Source organism: Haemaphysalis longicornis, unplaced genomic scaffold, assembly GCF_048455015.1.
Source record: "Haemaphysalis longicornis isolate Haplotype H1 unplaced genomic scaffold, Haemaphysalis longicornis Haplotype H1 scaffold_1, whole genome shotgun sequence".
Lineage (NCBI taxonomy): Eukaryota > Metazoa > Arthropoda > Arachnida > Ixodida > Ixodidae > Haemaphysalis > Haemaphysalis longicornis.
Window position 1 is genome coordinate 363,129,904 of NW_027526203.1, and position 25,285 is coordinate 363,155,188.

The window sequence follows — 25,285 nt, forward strand, 5'->3', positions numbered from 1 at the left end:
ATCGCTATCGTCGCTATGGGGTCACCCATCACGCTAACCTTTAAGCCTTAAATTTAGGACTGCGTACTGGCGCGTTCAAATACCAGCGCTTACTACCAATGACGCACATTGTTTATATTTGTAACAAAACAGAAAAATCCTACAACAGCCACATAAATACTACCAAATTATTAGATTATTTGGTCACCCTGAATAATTTGTTAGCTGTCACCTTATCGAATGTGTTAGCCACACTTTTGTTAAATGTAAGCTTTAGTTAACGCTCAGTCAGTGCATTATTGCTCTGACCACTGCAATTCCTTTTGAGATAGCTATACCGGATGTGTGCATTACAATCAGTATGTTATCGTACCGCCTGACCCCCGGCCATCGTTCTGTGTGCTACATTGCGGAATCTTGTAAAAGATTATGCTGTTACAAAATGAAAGGGAAATTTGACACGCGGAGCATGAGATGGGGCTTTTTTGGGTAGACGCTCTTTATTTCGTCAACAGCGGTACTCCCCTCCGGAACGAGTTGCAGTAGAAGTAATGTAGCGAGTTGGGCAGTCAGTACAAGTGCACCTTCGAAAAAAAGCAGATCTGAAAGAGACAAAAGTGCAAAACAAGCAGAAAAGATGATCGCTGGGTGAATGGGACATTGTGAGGTACCGGCCTGCCTTTCTGCACGTGTCATCTGCTTTATTACTGTTTCTGTTTCCAACACAAGGTCGAGGGCTGCAGTTTCTTGCCAAGGGATTAAGTGCGCACCTTAGCAGTTTTCCCTGACATATCTGTTGTTACTTGTATCTAAAAAAAACGGAACTTCTCGACTGTACTGTCCTCAAAAACTGACCACGGAACTCACTTCCTTCGCATTGATGACACGTTTGGTTGTGAAAGGCAGGGCAAACAAAAGTATAGAGCAATATCCACGTTTTGGTGCTTTTTTTTCACTTATTCGGTTTTACTTACTTTTGCGTAATATTTTAAAACAACGTGATTCGCCTTTTCTTTTTCGTTGTTTTCCGTGTAAACAATAAAAAAAAAAACTGGCGCGTTTGATGCCCCGTGCTATATCTCTGCTCCGATGCGCAGCTTATGTTGCAGGCCGGCAGACTTATTTTAACCAGCTGGTGATATTAAACGTGGGTCAAAATATCGATACACGGACGTTCTCGATTTCCATCTACTTTAGAAAAACGGTCGCGGGGAAGGGAGATCGAGGCCACTTGTGGTTAGCAGCAAACGGCTTAGCCACTGATCAGCTCCTGTGGTCACACTTGTCAAGTATTAACAATTTGCAGGTGTCGGACCTCTTAAACAAATTATGAAATACAAAAAGTTTGCACACATCGGGTGTGGGCTTTCGCTGTTGCGCAGTGGAGCACTCCTGCAGCCAGATTGCTCAAATAAAGTCGCAGCTAGGGAAGGGCAAAGTCGTTTTATATCCCCTGCAAGCTTCCGAGAATATTTTGTTTGGTCCGCAGAAAAGGACCATTGCTACATTGGTGCTCATTCATTTCCCTTGTTGTTACATAGGGCGTGATGGTGTTCAATTTTCTGGAGGGGAAAGTGCGCGAGTGGGTACGTAGTTGACGGTACGTGAAAGAAAAAAAGGCCTGAATTGCATTGACTGTGCAATATCAACAACGGAGGGTCGAACCGTTTCGGCATGAACCGGTAACCGTTATTTCTTTTTTCGGTGAAGTTCCGGTTCGGGTTCAGTTCCGGTTTTCGGTTCCGTTCGACGATATATATATATATATATATATATATATATATATATATATATATATATATATATATATATATATATATATATATATATATATATATATATATATATATATATCAGTCTGTCGGACAGTTATTTTCGAGCCCGCTGAACCTGAACAGGAACCGAACCGAAAAAATAAATAATGGTTACTGGTTTACGACGAAACGGTTCGACCACAGGTTGCAGACAATACGGAGTCAGTCGGATTTGGGGCTTTTCTGTTTCCCACAAGGTCAACTTCGTTAGTTCTCGCACACATTTTTAAATTTTATGTAAGAAAGGAAGTGAAGCAAAACGCGCGCTCAGAGTGGGGACCCAACCCATGTCTTCCAAATAGACCTCGGATGCCTTACCAATTCGGCTATCTGGGCGACAGGGTTTTCCGTCACTTTCTGGGGTACTTAGAGAGAGAGAGAAATAATTATTTATTGGAGAGTTTAGCTCCAACCCAAACAGGAGCTGGCTACTCCAGGCATTGGAGTATACAAAAGGTACAATACTTGCCCTAAGGAACCACAAGTGGTTAGATTAAGTACATTGAGACAGCAGCGGATGAAAGATGCGCACTCAGTAACTACTTGCTCTGTGTAGTACACAAGCACACCCATGTATATATATATATATATATATATATATATATATATATATATATATATATATATATATATATATATATATCTACTTTGATTGCGAGAAGGGCTGTCTTTGGTTGCCGTAGCAAATAGTAAAAAATCTATACCGATTTTTTACTATATATATATATATATATACACATACATACATGATTCCTTACTTATATTTAGCACAACTATTTCTGATGCTTCAAGGTGGTAGCCAGCGCCAATCTGACAATACACGGCGAACGATACCTTCTTTTTCACTCCCGGACTGTGAATCGCGCGTCTACAGCCTATCATGAGCAGTCGACTGACGGGAAACCCTTTTACGCCTCCTTTCGCCATCAAGGCTGCCAGAACCGAGGCCCTCGTTATGCTTTGCAGATTAATATGGTTAGGAATGAGGGAGTCGTTGAGGAAATACAGGAGAGGCCGGCAGCCTACAATGCCAAAGGAGGCATAGGCGAGGTGTTGGGCTTTTTTCACTACGATTAGTGAAATTAACATTTTAAAAATTTTATATAGGAAAGAAAGTGAAGAAAAACACGCGTCCTGAGTGAGGACCCAACCAACGCCTTCTGATTACATCTTGGATGCCTTATTAATTCGGCTATCTGGGCGATCTTGTTCTCCGTAACTTTCTCGGGTATTTATATTTAGCACAACAATTTCTGACGCTGGTAGGTGGCAGCCAGCGTCACCCCGACTATTCGGGCCGAAGGGAACCTCCTTATTGACACCCCACCCCGGCCGTGAATCCAGCGTCTACGACATGTAGGGAGCGGTCGACCAGCATTGAACCCTCTTAATTAAGCTACATATGGCACCAGGGATGCCAGAACAGAGACCCTCGCTACGCACGGAGCTAATCAGAATGAAAAATTGGGGGCTTGTTGAGTGATCACAGAAATAAGGGGAGGTAGTCGTGAATTGCAAGGTAGGCAAAGGGGAAAATGTCTATAAAACGATATGTGTTACGAAAAGAATAAATGAGGTGCCACATTTTCCCATTTGCCTACCTTGCAATTCATGGCAGCCTCCCCTCATTTCTCTCTCTCTCTCTCTCTCTCTCTCTCTCTCATATATATATATATATATATATATATATATATGCATAATACATACATACATACATACATACATACATACATACATACATACATACATACATACACTTTACATGCTCTTTTCTTGAAAACATACAACTGGGGAGGCTGCAGCACTTGGTTGTCCAGGCTTCTGCCTTTTTGCTGCTTCAGTCTTTCATCTATATGAAAGCTACTCCTTTAACCAGTAAACTCCTTTGAACCTTTGGTCATGTAGTTGCACTGCGGTAAAGCATGTTCCCCTGATGTTTTCAAAAGTGCACCGCATGTCAATTAAAATCCTCTAATTGATGGTGAAAATTAATTCGCAAGAATTGGAAAAGAAACATTGCGTAGCGTATGCAGGGGACCGAAGTTAGAAATCCTGGGCACAGAAGCGAGGGATTATTGTCTTGACAACAAAAGGAACACGCATATGCGGATTGTACGCACTAAAGACTCCAAGTTCCACGTCCGAAACCACAACTCGGCTAGATAGCAGAAAATGTTGCGTGCTACTTTGGTCGAGGCGCTGTACGAGTTACCAGCGTGAGTGACGGTAAAGCGGTATTTCTGACGTGAGAGCACGCCGACAGCGTGGAGGACCACGGGAAGACTCACGTCGCAATCAGTCGCCCGCGAAGGGAGCGAAAAAGCGAGCGAAGAGCCGGGGCGGGTTTATCCGGCCTGCGGACGAGTGGCTTTATCACGATGGGCGGCGCTGGAAGTGAGCACCGTCGAGCGGAAGCCTGCATCCGAGGCATTGCGAATAGTCCTGGGATGTCGGGAGCGCTTTGTTGGGCGCTGTTCTGTTTGCGGCCTCTTGTCGCAGCCGTGCTGTTGTCACTCGGTGCTGCAACCAGGGAGGTGCGGCAACCCCACATCGTTTTCGTACTCGCCGACGATGTAGGTAAGCGCGTGTTGCTGCGGATTTTTTGTTGGTAGAAACGCAAACAGTTACTTCTGCTTGCACATGTACTAACCTTGGTTTTAGCGGCTTCCTCGCAGCTCCTTATTTTTGTCTTACCGAACAATTTTTCTTTCAGCCTGGAGCAAGCAGGAAGACGTAAACTAATCCCATGTATTTGTGTTGGGTAACGCGCCCTCTTGTTTGAGGCGATCCTCTTGTGTGAGATTTCAGACGTCCGCTCCATTCCGCAATTTAAAATGGCAGCGTTTGTATTTGGCGCCTCGTGGGATAAGGTGCCTCGTGCCAAGACCGAATCCCACCGACTGCATAATGGGACCCGGCATGGCTAAGGGTCAACACGGTCACTTCAAATCGATAATTGAAGTAATTTTATATGTCGCATCAAATTTCATAGGTCATGCTTTATTCTTAAAACTGTTTGTCTGTAATGTGAACAATTCCTGGCTTGAAACTGTAAGCACATGCGCTGTGTAGAATAGAAAATGTTTCCTCATAGCCCTTTCCACGATCTCAAATACGACCGAATCTGAGGCGAATGTGTTTAAAGGGAAACTGAAAGCACTTCGGCCAAAAACAAAACATATTTCGGAAATTGCTGACAAATGAAAATTCGAAAAATCTGGCATATTCTCCCAGTTCCTTTATCAGTCGCGCTACAGGAGTGTATTGTATGCAGCTTCAGTAACACGAAACGTTTGTTTCAGGAAAAGTACGCATTACATTCCAGCTTACTTAAGCAATGATGCTTGTGATCTATTTGATTTATCTTGGTGCGAAACGGTTATAGGGTCCCGGAAACTTATGAAGAAATAAATCTTATTGCAATTGATGTTAATGTTTTTCACTTATCCGGCACTCACGGCGGTCCAATGAAAACTTCACTAATTCATGGTGAATTCATTTATCTGGTCGTATATTAAAATTCCGCCAATAAAAGAAATGATATGAAGCTTCAGTGATGTGTGCAACGATGTAGGGATGCTCTTGGAGGTGGGGGGAGGGGGGAGGTGCTAGGGTACGTCTGACCTTTTGTTGCCTCCTGCGTTCGTCCTCCATAACCTGTGATGCGTACCTGCACAATAGCAGATGTGTACTACCGTTCGGTACGTGCGAGGCACGACCGTAGGGCTCCGTTCACAGCAATGCGGAATCGATTATTTTCCAGGACATATTTTATGGTTAACAAGGACAAACCGGCTCGAAGCTTCTGATTGAGAACAACTTGGGCGTGGAGTGGGGTTCAACCTGGGCTTAAAGCCTGCCGGTATGAATTGAATGTGTCTATTCCCAATGACATTTGCCAATGCTGTGTAACATTCTTAACTGGCTTGTCTGCAACCGGAATAAGTGATATGAGATGTGCGGATGAGTTTAAGATACCAACGACGCCTGCAAAGCAGCAAGAAGTACTCGTTGGCCGAAAAACCAGCAGTTCACACCCACTCCTAAACGAAAGCGTCTTTCAAAAGATCGCTTAAGACAGGGCAAACTCTGTGGGAAGATTTTTTTTATTATCAGTTGTTTCTGAAGAAACATCGCCTTGCCGATAGATTGCATTACAACTTCTGGATGAGTTATACCAGCATCGGTGGCTCGTGGAGTTCGCAACTGAGTACACGGTCGCTATTTCAATCTGAAGTGTTTTTTGGTGGTTGAATTATAAAGGCGGGATTCGGGAAACTCCGTTTGTCACAGATTCCGGTCAACTTTCAATATATCTGTAGCAATCCATTACGACGTATCTCATTGGATCAGGTCGCACGCTCAGTACCAACGGCATGCTAACGCCAATTGAACTTTTTAAAGCGCGGTTGTTGCAATTTGTAATTAACTGGGAAACGTAGAGGATATTTAATGCATACAGGAACTTAAACAGAGTACTACCAAGTCAACGTCGCACGCATAATTCCCGCTAAAAACAAATGGGAACCACCCCTCCGCGTGGATGGTACAGAAGATGCGATTGATCCCCTCCCTACTTTAACAATCTTTGGACCTCCGTACACCGGCCACCTATCAATTTACCATCCCTGACTCAGGCTCGCAAGCTCATCAGCTCTTCCTTACGCGTAGAGACTGTTCGGACGAGTGCCTGCGCCCCGCCCCGCCCCCCCCCCCCCCTTCCCCCATCAAGCAATAAAATCTCATGCGCCTTCCATAACAAACATTTTAGAGCAATTACCACTTAAAGGAGATCAGCATGTAGCATTAATAAAAAAAGTGGGCGGGGGAGCGAGCACCGGCGCGCAACGACGGCGCGAACCGATAAGGCTAGCTGAACAGATCGGTGCTGCGCGTGGTTAGGCGGAATAATTTCCTTACGTTATTTGTTATCAAGCAAATCATCGCTTCCTGGAAGGGGCAGTCATTCAGAGCGAAATGTTTCCAGTAAACTACCGCGTTTGCCGCCACTTATTTCTCATTTCTAAGTTTTTCCTTCATGACGCTCTCCGAGGCCCGTCGCCTACTACTCGCGGGTACTGGTGGGAACGCGTGAGGACAATCACGGCACCACATCAAAGGGGTGTGCACAGGAAATTTCTGTAAACGGTCTTTTTTTTTTGCCCATTGAGCCTCTGTGTGGCTTCGTTATAACGTCTTAGTTAAGAGGTTGTGATCAGAAGGGGAGCCAGTGGCACATAATGGAGAGAAAAGCAACCGGACCTGGTTATGTATTGCTACAGTGTCTCAGCCGAAGAGAAAGCATAGCAAGACCTAGTACACAGCCTATGTACAACATTCGGACATGTACCAGTAAGCAGCCGAAAGAAGATGACGCTAGCACCCTCGGGCTAAGGGACAGAGCTAGAAGTAGAAGAAGAGGATGTTGCGCCCTGCCTGTGCTGTGCTCTGAGGCTTGTAAATATACTGCGTGAATACCTCTTCGCCTCACGTCTTCCTTCACGTCACCGTAACAGTATAGTCAACAAAGCTCAGTTTCTCGCCCTAACCGCCAGATGGCGAGCGCAAACTTGAAATCGCGAATCACGCACTACACGGGCAAACGGTACCACCTCAGAAGGGAAACGTTCCACCAACGTGAGCATAGCAATCTGGCCACAGGCCACAGGTCGTCTTCGATGGAAATCTGCAGCCCCCTGCAGTGGCCCACCTTTGTGCCGTCATGCGCCGTGTACGCGGATAGGGAAGGAGACACTAGCTGTCAGCAAGCTCTCTCGTGTTGGTCCTAAGTATCATGATGCACCGTTTTTCTTGAACAACTTAGTGCCAGCAGACGGACTCTAATTGTCTGAGTAGCTAAAACCTTCCCTGCATAGCTTTCCCTATCTTTGGTGCCAGGGGTTTCATAGCAAAGGTTGAAGCGCGATTTAGAACGTTCTGGTTGTTGGTGATGATGATAGCAAAATGCTTCCCAACCTTTCAATCGGGGAGGTTAGCTACTGCTGTTTATTCTGTTAAAACTAAGACTCATTATTCCATTTTGATTTTGAGCAGACACTAACTATGGTTGCGACAGTAATGTAACCATACATTTATTGCCCTTTTCCCATCTACAGACTCTAATCGCTTTTCGCTAAATCTGCTGAGTTCCGCTGCAAACCAGTTAACGTTTCTGTCAACTGTAAAAGCAAGTGTTTCCGGGAGGTTGACATCCCCTCCAATTCAGGCACGATGTACCTCTTGGCGACGCCATCTGGAAGCGGGCCTTGTGTTTCAAAGGGTGTGATTTGAATTAGCTTTGACATATCTGCTTTTGCTTGTAACATACATGGTAATAAAAGCCAGTAGCGAGCAAACAACGCCCCCCCCCCCCCCCCCCCGTCTTATTAAATTCGACGATCGCTGCTTCCAAATGGCGCCAATACAGCCTACCAGACCAGAGAACAAACTGGAGCTCCTAGTATCCGTCCCAGAAGGAACTATACCTAGAAATTTTACGTGTATATAGCTACCCTAGGAGAACTATATACAGAACTTTACTCCTTAGCGGTAAGGACATAAGAAAACCTGGTTGGGGCTCCTAACGAGAGTGGATAATCTATGCAGAGCTTTCCGAGCTCCAAATGTCGACGATGGCGTTACGAGCTGCTTTAAACGCAGGCTGGAATGACGTCCCATGGCACAACACAGGCCTGTTCGCTCCAAATCTGGCTCGGATGGCCACACAAGGCGTCATCCTCGACCAGTACTACGCACAGCCTATTTGTACACCGTTAGTATTTCTCGGCTTTTTTCCCATCTGACATCGGTACAGTGTGATTACGCGATGGCTACAAAAATGATCGCTTTAATTTTTGGATGCTTCGTTGCAGTTGAATATCGACGATCTTGAAACTGAACAAATGTAAGCTTCGCTTGACCAACAAGGCTGCCCTGTGATTCGTTATGGTCAAGATGGCAACACTGATATCCAGTAATTTTTTTCGCGGAGGTTTAAGTGCTTCATGCCACCGGTAATTTAGCATGACGATTGGTGAAACGTCTTATGCACAGGCTTCTGATATCAGAAATCTGTATACATATGCAACAGAGTACATTTGACGCCAAGTTCAAAATAAAGGCCAACGTATCTGCTGATTTTCTGAATTTCAGCAAAAAGCAAGATTGGAACTCACATGGAGTCCTTTGTGCCGAATAAAAGTAGTAGTAGTAGTAAAAACGTTTATTTGCCACAAATTGTAAAATTAAAAAAAAACTCTTTAATATGCAGCGGTTAGAACAGGTAGACATGTTGTGCCTTCATTTAAAATACCTCAGTAATAGACGATTACTAGGTGGATTTGTAGAATACCTAAATGAGCAGAATGACTTATTCAGTAGCATTAAAGATTTATCTCTCTCTCTGTATCTTTGAAGTGACCTTGGTATCACAGATAAGAAGATTTCTTATTGCTGAATTCGATGACCCTATTTTGCCTTTTTCCCCTTTCGATGTGGGGGGAGGGGGAGCGGGAGGAAGAACTAGACGACGACTAGGTCCCGTCTTATTCGAATTAAAGGCGAGTGCGAATTCGAATGCTTACCAACTGTGCGCAGTAAAACTTAGGTTGATTCCTTCATGTTACAAGGCGTCGATAAACCCACAGCAATACATGTACTCCTTGCTTGACATGTCTCTGTTTCACTTTAGAACCAGGGCCGCCATTTTGACGGGAAGATATCCTTACAAACTTGGACGGCAGGTAGGCACCACCTTCCCTATGATTTTTATTACCGTTTTCTCCTTGGAGAGGACGCCGGCCTAAAACAGCGTTTCTTGAATTCTTCTTTGCACGTATCTTCATTGGCCAAGGGCCACGTGCTGAACCCTCTGGAACCAACCGGGCTGACCACGAGTGTCCCGCTCCTGGCGGAGGAACTCTCACGTCGCGGATACTCCACACACGCCTTCGGAAAGTGGGTATTCCTGGAAAGAAAATACGCCTTTTTATCAGCACTAATCGGCGAAGCTCTCCATAAGTCGTTATTTCCTGCTCATTTATTATTGCGTGCTTATCTGGGCTAAGCTGAAACCGTGAGGAGAGGAGATTGCATCTCGGTACTTGTCAGCGATAAATCTTTCGCGTAAAGTATTATCTAGCCTAAACGTAAACTCGCACAGAAGTGCCGTGGGCACTGCTGGGGAACGGAAACGGCTCTATGCTACGGGTACGGTGGCGTGCATGCCCACATTTCTCACCCGTCAGCTGGCTTCGCCACAACGCGCATCAATGGGCCAGCCGTGGTTAGATAACGATCACGGTAGGACAAAGATTTGACCCCACCTGCAATGTGACCGATAAATGTGGTTTGCTCTCCTACATCAAGCATTTTTTTGTTACCTTTTAGTATTCATATTAGTGTATACGTAAACTGCAATTTGACTAAACGTAAACTGTATGCCTGGGGTATTAGAAGGCTGGTAAATTTGTCAATACATGTTAAGGGGTCGGGTACCGATATATGTGCTCTGAATTTTTCGCTCAGCCCCGCTATTCATAAAGTAAAAATCTCATGCCAAATAAAACAGCTTTGCGCCATGAAAAATAAGATAAATTTGTTCAAATAACCACGGGCACTGTCCAAGGTATCCTTACGTTAGTAGCGTGAAGAGAGGCGTTAGTAATTTATTTCACCCTCATGCGTCAGCAGTCGCCGCTAACCTTGGCCTTGACTCCTCTTGATCGGCGTTCGTAGGATGCGAAACTGAAGTGGTTCCGGTTGTAACGCAGGTGGCACCTAGGGTATTGCAACTGGTCGTACACGCCACAAAGACGCGGCTTCGACTCATTCTCGGGCTTCTACATGGGCTCGCAAGACCATTTCTCGCACACCTCCTGGGCCGGCCCTGGCATGGAGGGGTTCGACTACCGGGCAAATGCTACACCGTACTGGGATGCACGCGGCCTGTATTCTTCGGTGGGTAGCTGCTCACGTGCTGCTGATTTTGTTATCTCGCTATATTGTGCTGATGGCGTCGCTCTATTGCCGTTACACATTCTGATATAGAACAAACGGCTGATGGATTGATATGGAACAAAGGATGAGGGCCTCGCTTATAGCCAAGCAAAAACGGGTCGGTTACATGCGCCCACGTACGGGGCCTTGAAATGTTATCACGAGGTATTAGTGCGATACTGCCAATGCTTAAGAGCGTGACAAAAAGCCAGCCAGTTACTAGTATGTAAAATTTCTTCGTGGTAAGCGTTGACGTGGTGTCCTTGCTACTAAACTTCAAGGCAATCCCGTGGTTCGGCTTCACCACAACGAACTCGATTGACCAATCCATTCAGCGAACAATAAAAGTTTGGCGAATGACGATGTCGAGCACACGATTCAACTCAAAAGGCGGTATGCGCTGTGGCTTCACGCAGTGAAAGCACGACGTTCTGCATGGCGCAATGTCACAGCGCAGGTCATAATTTCGAGTCGAATAGTGTGCGCATTTCGGTCATTCGCCAATTTTGCTTTGTTCACGGAATGGATTGGTACTCGAATTCATCGTGGTTAAGCTGGACCAATTTATTGCCTTACATATAACGTTAGCGTCCACTAGCAGAGGGCTATACCGTTATCCTACAGGTGAAACTGTCTACGCAGTGTCTGCACACGTGTTGGGGACACTGAAGAAAGTGAGAACTGTGCACGCGTGATTTACGTTTAAGTTAGAGTAATAATTTCTAATGTCGGCAACATATTAATTTCAGGATGTTCACCTTGTTGGAAAAGAGATGCAGGTTGGGGTAATGTACTGGTGGAGTGTAAATTTATTGGGGGGACCGTAATTTAATCGTGAACGATCTCAACGTTTTCTATGCCCATAGTGAAGAGAGTCACGTAATGGCAGGGCAGTGCGTCGGCTGTTTAAAGCACAAGAAAGCATTACACCTTAAATGCCTTTACTGACATTTAACCCACGTTCCTATTTTTGTATGTGAACGTACAATTTCGCATAGGCAGTTTTATTTTAATGGTAAATACACACACATGGGTTGTCTGTACCGGGGACCGAACCCTAACTCCACCATTTACATAAGTGCAATTCTAACGACTGAGCTAGGGCTCCTTTTGCTTTATTTCTATTTGTTTCCGGGGGAGGGGGTACGTCTGCGGCTTTTTACGTGTAACTTTTGGAATACTAAAAAATCCAAGAGGCGGAACATTATTTCAATATTTTTTGTAAGTTCTTCCTCACTCAGGAGAAGTGCTTTTCAATTGACCATAAAAACAGGGTTATGCCGGAGAGTATCGGAGAGTCATCATGTATAAAAAAACAAGCTCTCTCTTTCGCTCAAAAACAAGAGTGGAAGGAAGGAAGGGAGGGAGAGAGGGAGGGAGGGAGCGAGGGAGGGAGGGAGGGAGGGAGGAAAGGAGGGAGGAAAGGAGGGAGGGAGGGACTGATAACGAGGTAGTTTGTCGCTTTTTATGTGGAAGATGGAATTCTGAAATGGTAGTAACAAAAGATAATTGAAAAATTACGCGCTCCAGGGGAATCCCAAACCACAATTTTTATTATTTTAGGATCAATCGCCTGATGCTTTTTCTCTGCGTTGTCGCGTTCGTGCGAGTCTAGATTCCATAATTTCACAGCTTACAAGGCAGTAATGTCACAATTAACAAGGTTAAAATTATTGGCACTTGGCTTATTAAACGTGCTATCGCAATAGTGGCCTCAGCTTTTAGGCCCGTGGAGTCATCTAAATGGTTTTGCATCTAAGGAATACTCATGCAGATGTCTATATATAAAACAATTTCTGATTTTCTTCGCAATTTTTTAAACGACGTTAAATGAATAACCTATGCCGCTTAACCACGCTTTTTACAGCTCGCCTTATTAGTATTAGCCTGTAAAGTTATACACTTAATTTTCTGAATCCAAAGATTACTCATAGAGGTGACTAAAACAACTTTTATAATTTTTTGAAACTTCTGTATTGCCAAGGTTAACTTAACACCTTGCATCAACGTAATTCCGCTTGTCCCCTCGCACTTACAAGACCCGTTAAGTTATCGTATTGATTGATTTTTTCGTCTGCAGAGTAATCGCACAAATGGCCAAAAACAAAACTTCGGGTTTGTTAAAATTTTCACTCCTAACAAGTTAAGGGAATAACGACTGATCTAAATGTGTTTTCTGAATTCCTCGAGTGGGGATTCACGCAGTAAGTAGAAGTGTGACCGTGATACACCGACAAGTCTTTGGCACAATATTGTAGCTGGCGCGTTGTCCCAATTTAGTACGCAATTTTTCGTCTTGGTTTTACGTCTCCGTATATTTTTGTCACATTGAGCGGCACGTGCTTCTAACAATTTTTATATAAAAAATACTACGGAGGTGGGTAAAACGCTATTATACAATAACAGGACGCAGTGAACTACATAATGGTTCATCTTAGGGTAATTCAAGTTGAGTGCATGGTTGCTTTCGCTAATTACATTCAGCATTCTCCTCTACTCTTTCCACTGGCTTTTTGACGTCCCGTAAAGCTGCCCGGGCTGGCTTACATGGAAAGATACGCTGAAGCCAGAGAAAATCCTTAGTTTAAATATTCTTCACTGGTTCCGGCCATTTGTGGCATCCACTTTCCAATGATTTGAGGTGGGCGAGAGCTGTGGGTTCGTAGTGGCCAGTATCGAAAACAGAGGAACGTTGCGCAGTTAGCGATATGCTGTTGCAAGAGGATGTGGGCTGCGCTCGTAGTATGCTGACGGACGGATGGCGCTGCGAGAGCCCTGCACGCCAGAGCCTGCAAGTGTTCGTATTCACTGTGCAGACGCTGCTTGCCGACGGCGCGGTCAGGCTGCTGGCTGAGCAAGCGGGCCAGGATCGACCGTTGTTCTTGTACCTGGCGTTCCAGGCCGTGCACGCACCCCTCCAGGTCCCTCCAGAGTATGAGGTTCCATGCGGCAAGTACCGAAACAACAATCGCAGACTACTCTGTGGTGAGTTTCCTGTCGTGAGTGTACTTTGCTCATCTCTTGAAGTGAACATGACGTTAAGTAGTCCTGAAGCAACGTCCTGATTTCTTAATGAGCCTATACCTAATAGCTAGTAAACCTGCTTGGACTTTCTGTGGGCGAAGGGTGACGTGATGGAGCTGGTGTCCATGCATACATAGTGTCGGCCGCTTGAGACCAATGGTCAGTTTCTGGTTAAAACGCGTACTTCATGTCTCCTGGCGGGATAAGCATAGTATAGGTATGAACTGTAACGTAAGTGTGCTTTGAGCGCATTGAAGTCTATGAAAAGAGCATGCGCATGCATGTTGGTGGAACTGGAGGCTAGGAAAGTTACACATGTTCATGGTAGAATTAGGTTTTATTGAAAGTAATTTTTATAGTTAAGTTACTAATAATTTTTGAAGTTGGCAACAACATCGAGCGTCATGTTTGCCTCGAGGGGCAGGTTGGAATTAAGTTCCAGCGGGTGTAAGTTTTGGGGGCTGATTGTAATTTAATGGTCAATGACAGTGCTGCGTTGTGTCGTTCTAACCCTTTTCGCTGAATGCGCGTTCAAGCAACCAACTAGCCCAAGCCTTAGCATGACATTCCAGTCAAACGGAAAGTAAAATTTTGTCTGCCCTGCCCTCCGACAACATCTATACCCTGCATCTGAATTGCAACCATGGGCTCAATAAAGATGAGGAAGAAATTACACCTAAATTATAAAATAGGTAAAATGAAATCAAGCCAGACAAGATATACATATAAGGTGTCCCTCCGAGGGTTGTTCAGAGGATGTGAAGCACGTGCTTACTCATTCGAGTTTCATGCCTCAAGCTACGCACTAAGGCTATGCGGCTTCGTTGTGGGCTCTCACCACGATGATCAACCATTTTTCAATGCGGCTCAAGAAAAACAAAAATGAACGAAACAATGGGGAGGCTATGCGGGTTGGTCGCAATGCCTGTTGAAGTTTTTAAAATTATAATTAATTTCTCATTAAAAATATTCCCGCATGCTTTTTGATTCCTGTTTTTTTCCCATGCTTCGTTCTGTTCTCTCTATCGGAATCGAGACCGCCCATCCCCCATTCCCTGAATGAAATCCTGCGTGCGCCACTGCACATGCCCCACACGTTTGTAGTAGCCAGCCTTTAGTTTGCGGTAATCTTTGCTTCTTAGAAAAAGCAAAAGTTATAATGAACTTCTTGGTTCGAACACAATTTCTCGCCCCCAGGTATGCTGCACGCGTTGGATGAAGCTGTGGGAAAGATTGAGAAGGCTCTCGTGAACTATGGATACTGGAACAATACGGTGTTTATATTCTCAAGCGATGTGAGTGAGTAAACTATGCTTTGGTACCTTTGTTTGAGCGCAGTCTGCACCTGCTGAACATCTGCCGCATAACTCTGCATCACCCCATTCCGTGTTCAATTCAATTCAATTCAATTTTTATTTTACCAGAAAAAACAACAACATTATGGAAGGGTTCAAGGGCTAAAAGCTGAGTATGAACAGCTTGACTGGGCCCTAGAACTCTAACCAAGGCTTCACGATTCCACACTAAAAAAAACAAAACATCGTCACAATACATTGGAAGTGCAACAAAAGCGTTATACAAATACTATACGCCTCGAGCTTCGCGATCGCTGTGCCGCCTGCCGCCGCTTCTCCGCGGCGTTGACGGGGTTTGCGCTGCGTGGCTGATAGGGGCTCATGCAGTGTTTTTGTTCTGTTTCGCTTCTTTTCGCCTTCCTCTCAAATTTCCTCTCAAGTGGCTATCGAATGCGTCCATGGCTGCCATAATAGGAAGTGGGACAATGGCGGTGATAATGCAGGGGTGACGTAACCCAAACAGGCAAACGATGCACAATCTTCGAAGAACATTAAGAGAAAGCAGAAATATTCTGGGAAGATTGAGTTGATGTGCCTAGATCAGAAATGTGCTACTCGGGTATTTCGTGGCCGCCTAATCTATATATGCGCTTACTGACCACGTACTAAAAGCCTATCAAACGTTGAAAAGGCCTAATAAAAGTGTGGCAGGAGGCCTTTCAATTTTTTGAGGTTACCGTCCCCCTTTGATTACTTGTCTACGGCAATGGGAAAGAAGCTCCACGGGAGCATTATATTTAGTGTCTTTATACCCCTGCTTCCCTACGTGATTCGCCTTGGGATCTGGTGAGGGAGGGCTTCGCCGAGTTTGGCGTATACTACTGTTTGCTGTACAATTTTTTTTCTATTACGCAGCAGTACCATCAGTGTGTGGCTTCAAAAGCGGGGAATATTGATACGTTAGTTAGTTTTTGCCTTTCTAAGCTAACGGAGAAAACTCAGCACTTCTTCACTTACTGTCATAGTGCTACTTCCCTCTGAGATATATTTTGAAACGAACTTCTGCAAAGCAGTTTTTAAAGCGAAGTTTTCACTAATGCCGTTGTACGCCAATACGCCCTGCAGGAAAGCCAACTTTCTCTGACGATGATGATGGATGATCGTGTGTGAAGTGAAAAAAAAAAAAAAAAAACGCTTCCCGTGGCCGTAATCTACCCTGGGTCCCTCGCGTTATGAAGCCCACGTCTATCCGACTGCTCCATTTCGACATGGTCGAAGCAAACGCCAAGCAGCTGGTACCGATTCTCGCCGTACACCCCCAACCCACATGTTAGGCCTACGGAGTGCACACCCGAGAGTTGCTGTGGGTATTCAACAAAAGTGGTGCGTACCTCCAGAGTAGCACATACTCGCAGTGTGGGATTGGCCAACCAAAGAACCCATCACGAGAAAGCTTCGCGTTCAACCATCGTCGTCGTTAAACAGAGGGGTGCATGATTTTTTATCCCGGCTTAGATAAGTAGGCGTCTGTCTGTTATTAGGACCGAGCCAGAACCGAATGAACTCATATTTATTATTGGAATGTGCGGGTTATGTAAATGCCGCACAGCCGATGGAAATAGTGACCCGCGAGCCCGCACTGCATGCGCGAGGCTACTTCCGAGATCATAGTTCTGGAAATCTCAACACCTGTGAAAATGAATCCGTTGCCACCTCTGATACACTGAGCATAATAAACTACCCATAATTTACCTAAGTTATTGTGTTGCCTAGTTTTATGTCAGGCCCCGTGAGCTGTGGAACCCGCGGACATGTTTTTTCATGAAAGAAAACTAACAAAATCATGCACCCCCTCCGTCTAACGACGACGATGGTTGAACGCGAAACTTTCTCGTGATGGATTCTTTGGTTGACCAATCCCACACTGCGAGTATGTGCTACTCTGGAGGTACGCACCACTTTTGTTGAATACCCACAGCAACTCTCGGGTGTGCACTCCGTAGGACTAAAGTTTGTGTTTTGGGGTGTACGGCGCGAATCGGTACCTGCTGCTTGGCGTTCCCTTCGACCTTGTCGAAGGGTAGCAATCGGGTAGACGCCTGCTTCATAACACGACGGACACAGGTTCGATTACGGCCACGAGAAGCGTTTTTTTTTTTGTTTTCACTTCACACACGATCATCCATCCTCATCGTCAGAGAAAGTTGGCTTTCCTACAGGGCGTATTGGCGTACACCGGCATCACTGAGTACAATAAAGCTTCGCTACAGAAGAAACAACTTTGTGGCTGAGAGGGTATGATTCTAGCCGGAAACCCGCAGAGCATAGATTCGATCCCAAGGACTGGCAATTGGGTTTTATTTATCAAAAATTATAAAGTGCCCAAGAAGGCTGGTACGCACGCACGCATGCAACGAAATTCTAAGGTAGATTTGACTCTGCCGGATGTTTTTTCTTGAACCTCACCCACACGAGAAATAATCCTGTGCCCCGTCCCTATTGGTTCGTCTATCCTTTTCGTGCTCGATTTCTGTGTTTCTGCGCCTTCTCGTACTGATGTTTCTTCAACGCTTTTAGTTAGGGGGCTGTCTTGAGCACAGGTACATTTAGTGCTCATGTTCAAGCCGAGTGTTGTCACCCCACCGTAAGGGAGCGCTTGGGACAGGACGAGAGATGAAGAGACAGACGACAGCGCCGTCGACTGTCTCCTCATCTCTCGTCCTGTCCCAAGCGCTACCTAACGATGTACGAACACCACCTAGCCCAACTGTCCATTCTAGTGTAGTCACCACTCCTTTTAAGCTGGACAAGGTTCCGAGCAGATAATGTCGCACCTAGATCAGGCCAAATACTGAATTCGCGTGCAGGGTTTCACGCCCGCTTCGTACGTAGAGAACCGGAAGAGGACCAGCGGTAGCACGTGCGGTGCAAGAATTGGGGCGTACGTGACATTTATGGGGGCCCACGCATTCAGCGTTCGAACCAGAATAAACACAGTGCTGCCGACGCACGCTGTCGCATACAGAGCGATCGTGATAGCATTTCTCCAAGTCTCACGCTGGGGGAGCAGAGTGGCCGTTACATTACTTTTGTGCAGAACATCTTTCGAACGGATCGCAAGCGTCATGCAGGAAGGAGGGTGAGTGCGGCTGCAAGAGGACTATATCGGTTTGCGAAGTATCGCATGATCTTGTGGCCAAGCGTTTTCCGCTCTCTCTTCATCGCTTGTGATTCGTGTTTGGAGATTTGAAGTTCCTTGGTAGCGTAAATGATGTTCGAGGTGATAATAATGCGGGCTGTTTCACACCCAAATCAGCTATCTGGCGTCCCTGTTCCCGTGGGAAATGACTCCGCAGCTTCGCATTATTCTTCGCGGCTTCTGCAGTCAGGTCCTTTAGTAAAAGGGCTAGTTGGTGTCCGGGATCCATATCTTCTTTCACTGCAAAATGAAAGGAAACAGAACAGAGAGAGGAAATGGGCATAGGTCGTTTAAAGTTAAAGGAGCCCTGCAGCACTTTTTTTGTTTTTTTCAAAATCCTAAATGCTTTCAGAACGTACTCAAGCAACACATCCAGTACTTATATTAGGGGGTTGCAAAGTACCTCAGCTAAGAATTACTGCTCTATTTCCATCAGATAAAGTAGAAACTTGCTCAAAAGTTTTATATCTCTTTCCCGGTCTTGGCGTTCTTCGACCGCTAAAATTACGTCATTACAGCGCTATAGCGGTTATTGGCCGGCTTTCCTGCAGTTGCCGCAAGGAACGCATTCGAGAGCCACTTCAAGAAGGAAGCCACAAAAGCAAACCAGAAATGAAAGGCGTATCTGGTGCGACGAGCAAGTCACGCAGTGCCGCTCCGTGCTGGCGATAACTATAGCTTTCGTAGTGCTTGTAATGCAGACGCGAAGGAAAGAGGGAATGCGTTAATCGAAAGTGTCGCAGGGTCCCTTTAAGTCCTCGGGGGTGTTTCGCATCGGATCGCCTGCGTAAGTCAAAGCACTCGAGCTTTGAAGCTGAAGTCGCTTAGTCATCGAAAACTTAACCTATGTTCTATTTTTTGTTTTCTGACGCAGTAAAAATTAAGTGGACTGTAGTATTGAGACAGGACTGGTATAAGGCATGAAATGTAGAACGGGGCATATTGCCCGAAAACTTCTGACGCTAGCGTGACATTTTAGCCGCTAGAAATAAGGTTGAGGTATAGCACGGTGCACATGAGACAGGTACAACAGTACTAGTACAGCTATAATTCGGACGTGATAAAAGTCAGTGGTACATGCGATGGGGGGTACGGGCTTGCTTAACGTCACGCGCAAAGAGTCGCTGAGAAGCAAATCTGCATAGAATGACAGCAATGCGACGTGGTCCTTCGAGCACAGCGAAAGCATTCGCCCCGCCCTCAGAAACCTATTGAAACTTTCTCGACACTACAGAGAAACCCGTTGCGAACCCGGAGAACCATTGCAAGCTCGCACACTTGCTCACCGGCCCACCTACAAGCATACCCGCCGCAGTGGCTCAGTGGCTAAGGCGTTGCGCTGGTGAGCACGAGGTCGCGGGTTCGATTCCCGGCCGCGGTGGCCGCTTTTCTGATGGAGGCGAAAAGCAAAAACGCCCGTGTGTACGAGATTTCGGCGCACGTTAAATATCCCCGGGTGGTCAAAATTAATCCGGAGCCCTCCACTACGGCGCGCCTCATCGCCTGCGTTGCGTCGGCGCGTTAAACCCTGCAATCAATCAATCAATCCACCTACAAGCATACCTCGTCACGCTTGTGCGCACAAAGTGGGCAAGCTAAAAAGCAGACCCGCTGTTATCGAGTGCTCACGCACAGGCACGGTCTTCTAAACAGTATCCCATCGTATTTACGGTTATCGCCATACAGGCGGGAGCGATGTAGGTACGGGTCAGCTGAACAGCTTATCCGCTTGCTAATGGACACCCACGGAGGTATGCCGGAATGCCCGAGTGGAGAAGGCTTGTCGTAATTCTTGACATATGCCCGAGAAAATTCACACCGTATCACTGTATCGCAATACTATGACATTCCAGAGAATTCACGACAAGTGGTGGGACACTAGCTCTAAGGCCACTTTTGGTTTCCATAGCTCAATGCAGTGTTCGGTGCGACGCGAGTGAATGCGGACGGGGAACGCAATGGAGACGCTGTAATTATCCCCAGTATCGAGCGGTCCTCAGGCGGGGCCAGTTATCTTCTGGTAATTTTGCGTTCCGGCTATCGCTTACCGTTTTAAAACCGAAGAATTTACGAGCGAACTTATCAGGTTTAAGCGGTCGTGATTCAGTCGGATTGGGACCATATGCACAACGAATAAAAGCGGCTTAGTAAGACTCGGACGCACATTTAGACAGCATCAATAAAGTTTGTTTATGTATCGACCAGGTAGGACTGGCCTTCATCAAAGCAAGGACAAACGCAGGTACCCGATCCTGAAGAAGGCTCGTCCCTGGCCAGTATAAACGCCGAAGTGAAAGAAAAAAAAAAAACGCTTCTGGTGGCCCCAATCGAACATGGGTCCCTTGTGTTATCAAGCCGGCGTCTATCCAATTGATTCATTTTGTTTTTTTTTTATTTAATGCATGGAAATTTGAGAGAAATTCAGAGAAGACTATTAACACACAATACAGATACTAACAGACAGCAAAGGGTAAGGACGTAAGTCTAACAAAGATCGGCACCATTTCAAAATTCAGGCAAGCAAGCACACGCATCCAAAGGAGGCAGCCACTCCGGTGGATCACTCTGCGCAGCATACACGCTCTGCACCAACCCTGCATATTTTCCGAAAAATGCACTTGGCCGGCCTAGGGGGGTCCGCATGCCGATCAGTCATGCGGCACTTCCACTAGCTCAACAATCTTAGGAGAACAAAAACGTCATATGGCACCCGATTAATACCTTGAAATGGCAAGAAGCGAATGGTGGATGGGGTGATGTCAATGTCCTTTTTTAGTGTCCGTTGCAAAACACCCCAGAAAAGCACCGCGTCATGGCACAGCACAAAACAATGGTGAATAGTCTCTGTTTGATTTCAAGCGATTGACATCCCTTTTTCGCGCAGCCGTGGTTTAACTGGAAGCGTTTGCGAATGAAGCTTAAAGAAAAACGTTTTTTGACACGGTCTAAAACATTATTTTTATGGCCCCTCAAGTATGGCTGGCGATAAAGAGGCACGGGGAACAGATTATGAATTAAAGTGTTCGTCATAGCCTTCCCTGAAAGACTAAACAGGTACTCCAGAGAAAACCGCGCAGTAAGGAAATGAAAAGTATTCACTACTTTTTTTAGCGAACCCCATGGCGGCTTCCTGTTAACCTCACCCGTAGAAGCAAGAAGGAAAGGTAAATTCAAGTGCTCTATTTCAACATGGTCGAAGTGGTTTGGAAAACTTATGACTACAAGGAAAGAATTCGTCACGAAAGATTCGCGTCCAACCATCGCCGTCGTTTGACAGAGGGGTGCATGATTTCTCAGGGAAGTTGTTAGCCTCTAGTTTGTCGGAAAATTTCGTGTCGTAAACAAAAAACCCAGGCAGGACCCAGCAGTTCTTGGCTAAGACGCTGAGCGCATGCGTCAGGCCAATCAGGCATACAACATTGAGCTCACCCCCGTGTTCACAAACCAAACTTAAGTAGAACTTTTCCCTTCGGACACTTTTCGGCGCCTTAACGCGTTTCAAGAACCAAACTTACGCTCAAAGGGCGAATTTCGCGAACTTATCGGACCGAAAAGTAAGCGCTACTTAAGGTAGCTCCCGCCTTTTCCCGACCAACATTGCAGACTACTACGATAGCTTGGCTGAAGTGTTCGATTTCGCGCATCGTTCGCGAGATATTGATAAAGCTGTAAACAATAAAGCGCATTCTGCAAGCAAAAACGATCCCCGCACACGCCTGCCGCCCTGACGCGGCCGTGCACACACCCACACACCCCCACACCGGCCCGCCGGCCCGGCCGGCGCGCGATGCGGCCAGCGCCAACGTTAGCCAGCGCCAGAACTATGGCGCTGCCTCCGCGCGTAGAACGACACCGACAGGTGCAGCTACAGTCTGTCGCCGTTTGCCCGAATGGAACCAATCGGGCAAACCAAGTTACGCATGCGAGGAAAGGGAACGATACTGTGATAAAAATTAACGCAATAGATAGTCATGCGCGGTTGTAGCGCTAGCGGCGATCAATATTGTGCCGCGAGGTTAAGCCTGAAGTACCATACGGGTACCGGCTGCGGACGGAGCTGGCTGATCCGAGCGCTTCGAAGCTGGCGCCACGGAATCGTTCTTCCCTATAGGGACCGGGCGGCCGTTGTATGGCACCACCGTCGTTTCAGCGAACAGCGCCGCCCGTGGCGAACCGCTCGTCAGTGGAATGCCGGTGGCGGTCAGCGCAGCGTTGTTGTGCATGGCTTTCTATCGTTTTTCTGCGGTGCGGCTGGCAAAGCTAACGTAACCCCACGTGCATTTTTCAGATCGGTAAATCTTGAGTGTGGATGGGACGTTACGAGGCATGCCATGTGTGTTATTTACGCCCATACTCATTTACGCCCATACCAATAGCAGACGACGCTCAATGCGCCAAGCTGGAAGTCAAGCTGGAAGTGAAAGTTCGTTGCTCCATGCAATTTTTTCATGCCTGCATGCAGTTTCGCGAATCCAGGAGTATATTGCCGCTAAATGCTCACACGAAGCCGGTGTGTGCAACCGATCTAGGAATGCTGCGGCGCTGGCCTTTGGCAGTTGATGACGAAACGGCGCCGACGTCGTGCACAAGCGAAAGACAAAGTTGGAGGGTGTCTTCGAAGATTTACCTCAAAACAGAAATTGTGACGGACGACGCTTCCGTATCTTCATTACCTACGGCTGAAACGTGTTTAATTTCACAGAAATGCTCTTACTACAGTAATCGCGAATCGTTGATAGAATAAATACCGCATGATAGTAGAATGTTATTGCTTGTCGTGGAGAAGCATTGCTTTACAAAAATTGCAATGGTTGCTGGCTAGTTGGTAAATGGTTTTTCAAAAACCAATTCCTGCGTGGCTGAATGACGCAAGACAGGAGGGTGCCCGAAACCTGTACTCAGCTTCACAACTGAATGCTGCGGTCGGTTTACAAGATGCCACCTACGCTTGAAAAATCATGCACACCTCCGTCTAACGACGATGATGGTTTATCGCAAAGCTCTATCGTATGGGTTTCCTTGGTTGCCTTCTGGATTTAAACTTGACTAGTTAAGCATCGAATTTGACCAGCGGGCAGTTTGGTCTTTTGATCGCAGCGTCTTTTTGACCATTTCCCATTCGATTTCGCACGAAAAAAGCTTTGTGTTCAACCATCATAATCACTAGACGGAGAGCTAGATGATTTTGCTGTTTAATTTTGAACTTCCCTGCCCCTTCTTCAAATCTAAACTTTTTCCAGCGTGTCGGAAATGTGTCTGTGGTGGAGGACTCGGGCTCATGCACCCATATTTGAGGCAACTAATCGCGCGTTTTGGAGTCTTCACCAGGTATTACACTCTACTCTATAAAGAATACTTAAGCATTAAAAAAACACCGGCTGACGTTAACACTGCCACATTTTTTAACTATCGGTGCCAGCCTTTATTCTACGCAGAGGGTAAAACGGGATGGGGAGGAGGGATAATTTGTAGCTTGGGCTGTTGAGTTGGTGAATAACTTTGGCTCTTGATCAAATTACTACCACATCTGTGGGATTTCCACTTCATCTTTGAGGCTCCCATGCTGTCACAGTGTCGCTCACCAAAACCGAAGGTACAAAGCTCACGGTTACAGAAAGTGTAAACTACCGCAACATTGCTACGGCTACACGGTAATCCAATTCGTATGCAGGTGCCTTTCTATTTAAAGCACACGTATCGAGGTATCCCAGCGCTAAAGCTGGCGTGGAAACCGTAGTCATTGAAACCAGTGAAGATAATTTAAAGTGGCAGAAATGAATGCTAATATTGCTAATAGTTTTATTCCTACTCAGATCGCGCGGAGCCAGGCGCAGAGCGCTGCAAAAAGCGCTCGTGTCAATGTAGCCCTTCCCCAACCTTACAAGCATCCAATAAGTTTGCGTAGCCGTGAGTGCCTTTAAGAAGAAAATAATACTAATAATAGTAGTTTTATTCGTACTCAGAACGGGTTGAGCCAAGCGCAGATCGCTGCAAAAAGCGCTCATGCCATTGCAGCCGATACCCAACTTTAGACGCGTCCGACAAGTTTACGTAGTAATTACTGCATCTAAGAACCCAACGCATCTGTTTAGACTTCGTTTCATCTCACATGTCTGCTAACAACGCCACCAAAACATACAAAGCAGCGATGCAAACACGACAAAAACAACGGGAGGCTGTGTAGTCCAATGCACCGGCTCATTCCACTGACGAGGGGAGAGCCGAGTGGTGGCGCCACCCATCCAGCTGCCCGGTCCCTATTGGCGGTGAGCGCGAACACGGGCGGCGCTGCGGAGCACGCCTCCGTGACGTCAGCTTAGGGATTCTCGCATTTGTCGTCTGCTTCTCTCATGCTCGCTCTCCCTGCTGTTTCTTTGCGCTCGGTCAACGTCCGATGCTTGTCCGCACCAGAATTGGCGTGTGGGTAACTTTTTATCATAATAATAGGCTTAAAGTGTGAGTTAGAGTATAGTTTTAGATACCGCTACGGAAGAACCATTGCCGGCGTCGCCCCCTTCCTTGCGTAGCCGGTCCTGTGCGGAGCGCGACGAGTCGGAGCTAGGCGTCAGCTTCTGTATTAGGCAATTTTTCAAAAAGGGAACAGTCAGCTGCAATATTAATAACCGACAACAGCGAAAATGAAAGATCAAAACAAATTCTAGGCCTTCAGGGCTATCGGCTTTGGCAGAAGGCATTATGATTCCCGGTAATCATATGTAAGGTAAAACAGTTTTTGCGACCTTGCCGAACGGTCGAAAGTATCACATCACATTGTATCACATCACTTTACTTTGTCATGGCATGAAAGTTTGCAGACATGCACTATAGGCTGCAAAAACTATAGGTTGAGTTCCAAATAACCCACTGTGTGTATAGGCGCGTGCTCGTATTGTACGAGGCTTCTAACCAGTAGGAGGTTTATTGAGCAAAACGAGTCACGTCTGCGTTAAAGATACAATAACACTCTGTTTGTTCAG

General features: G+C 46.1%; 1 protein-coding gene across 2 annotated transcripts in view; it reads left to right on the forward strand.

Annotated features, from left to right (window-relative positions):
- The first annotated feature begins 4,114 nt into the window (after positions 1-4,114).
- LOC144155024 (arylsulfatase B-like) overlaps positions 4,115-25,285 on the forward strand; it is a 32,502-nt gene continuing 11,331 nt past the window's right edge. The window contains exons 1-7 of one of the 2 annotated variants that reach the window (XM_077686217.1): positions 4,115-4,370; positions 8,454-8,565; positions 9,484-9,535; positions 9,646-9,749; positions 10,565-10,751; positions 13,607-13,775; positions 15,012-15,109. In XM_077686217.1, coding sequence (XP_077542343.1) covers positions 4,172-4,370; positions 8,454-8,565; positions 9,484-9,535; positions 9,646-9,749; positions 10,565-10,751; positions 13,607-13,775; positions 15,012-15,109 — 921 coding nt within the window. In that variant the 5' untranslated portion in view covers positions 4,115-4,171. The remainder of the gene's footprint in view (positions 4,371-8,453; positions 8,566-9,483; positions 9,536-9,645; positions 9,750-10,564; positions 10,752-13,606; positions 13,776-15,011; positions 15,110-25,285) is intronic. The other variant, XM_077686216.1, reaches the window with a different exon arrangement.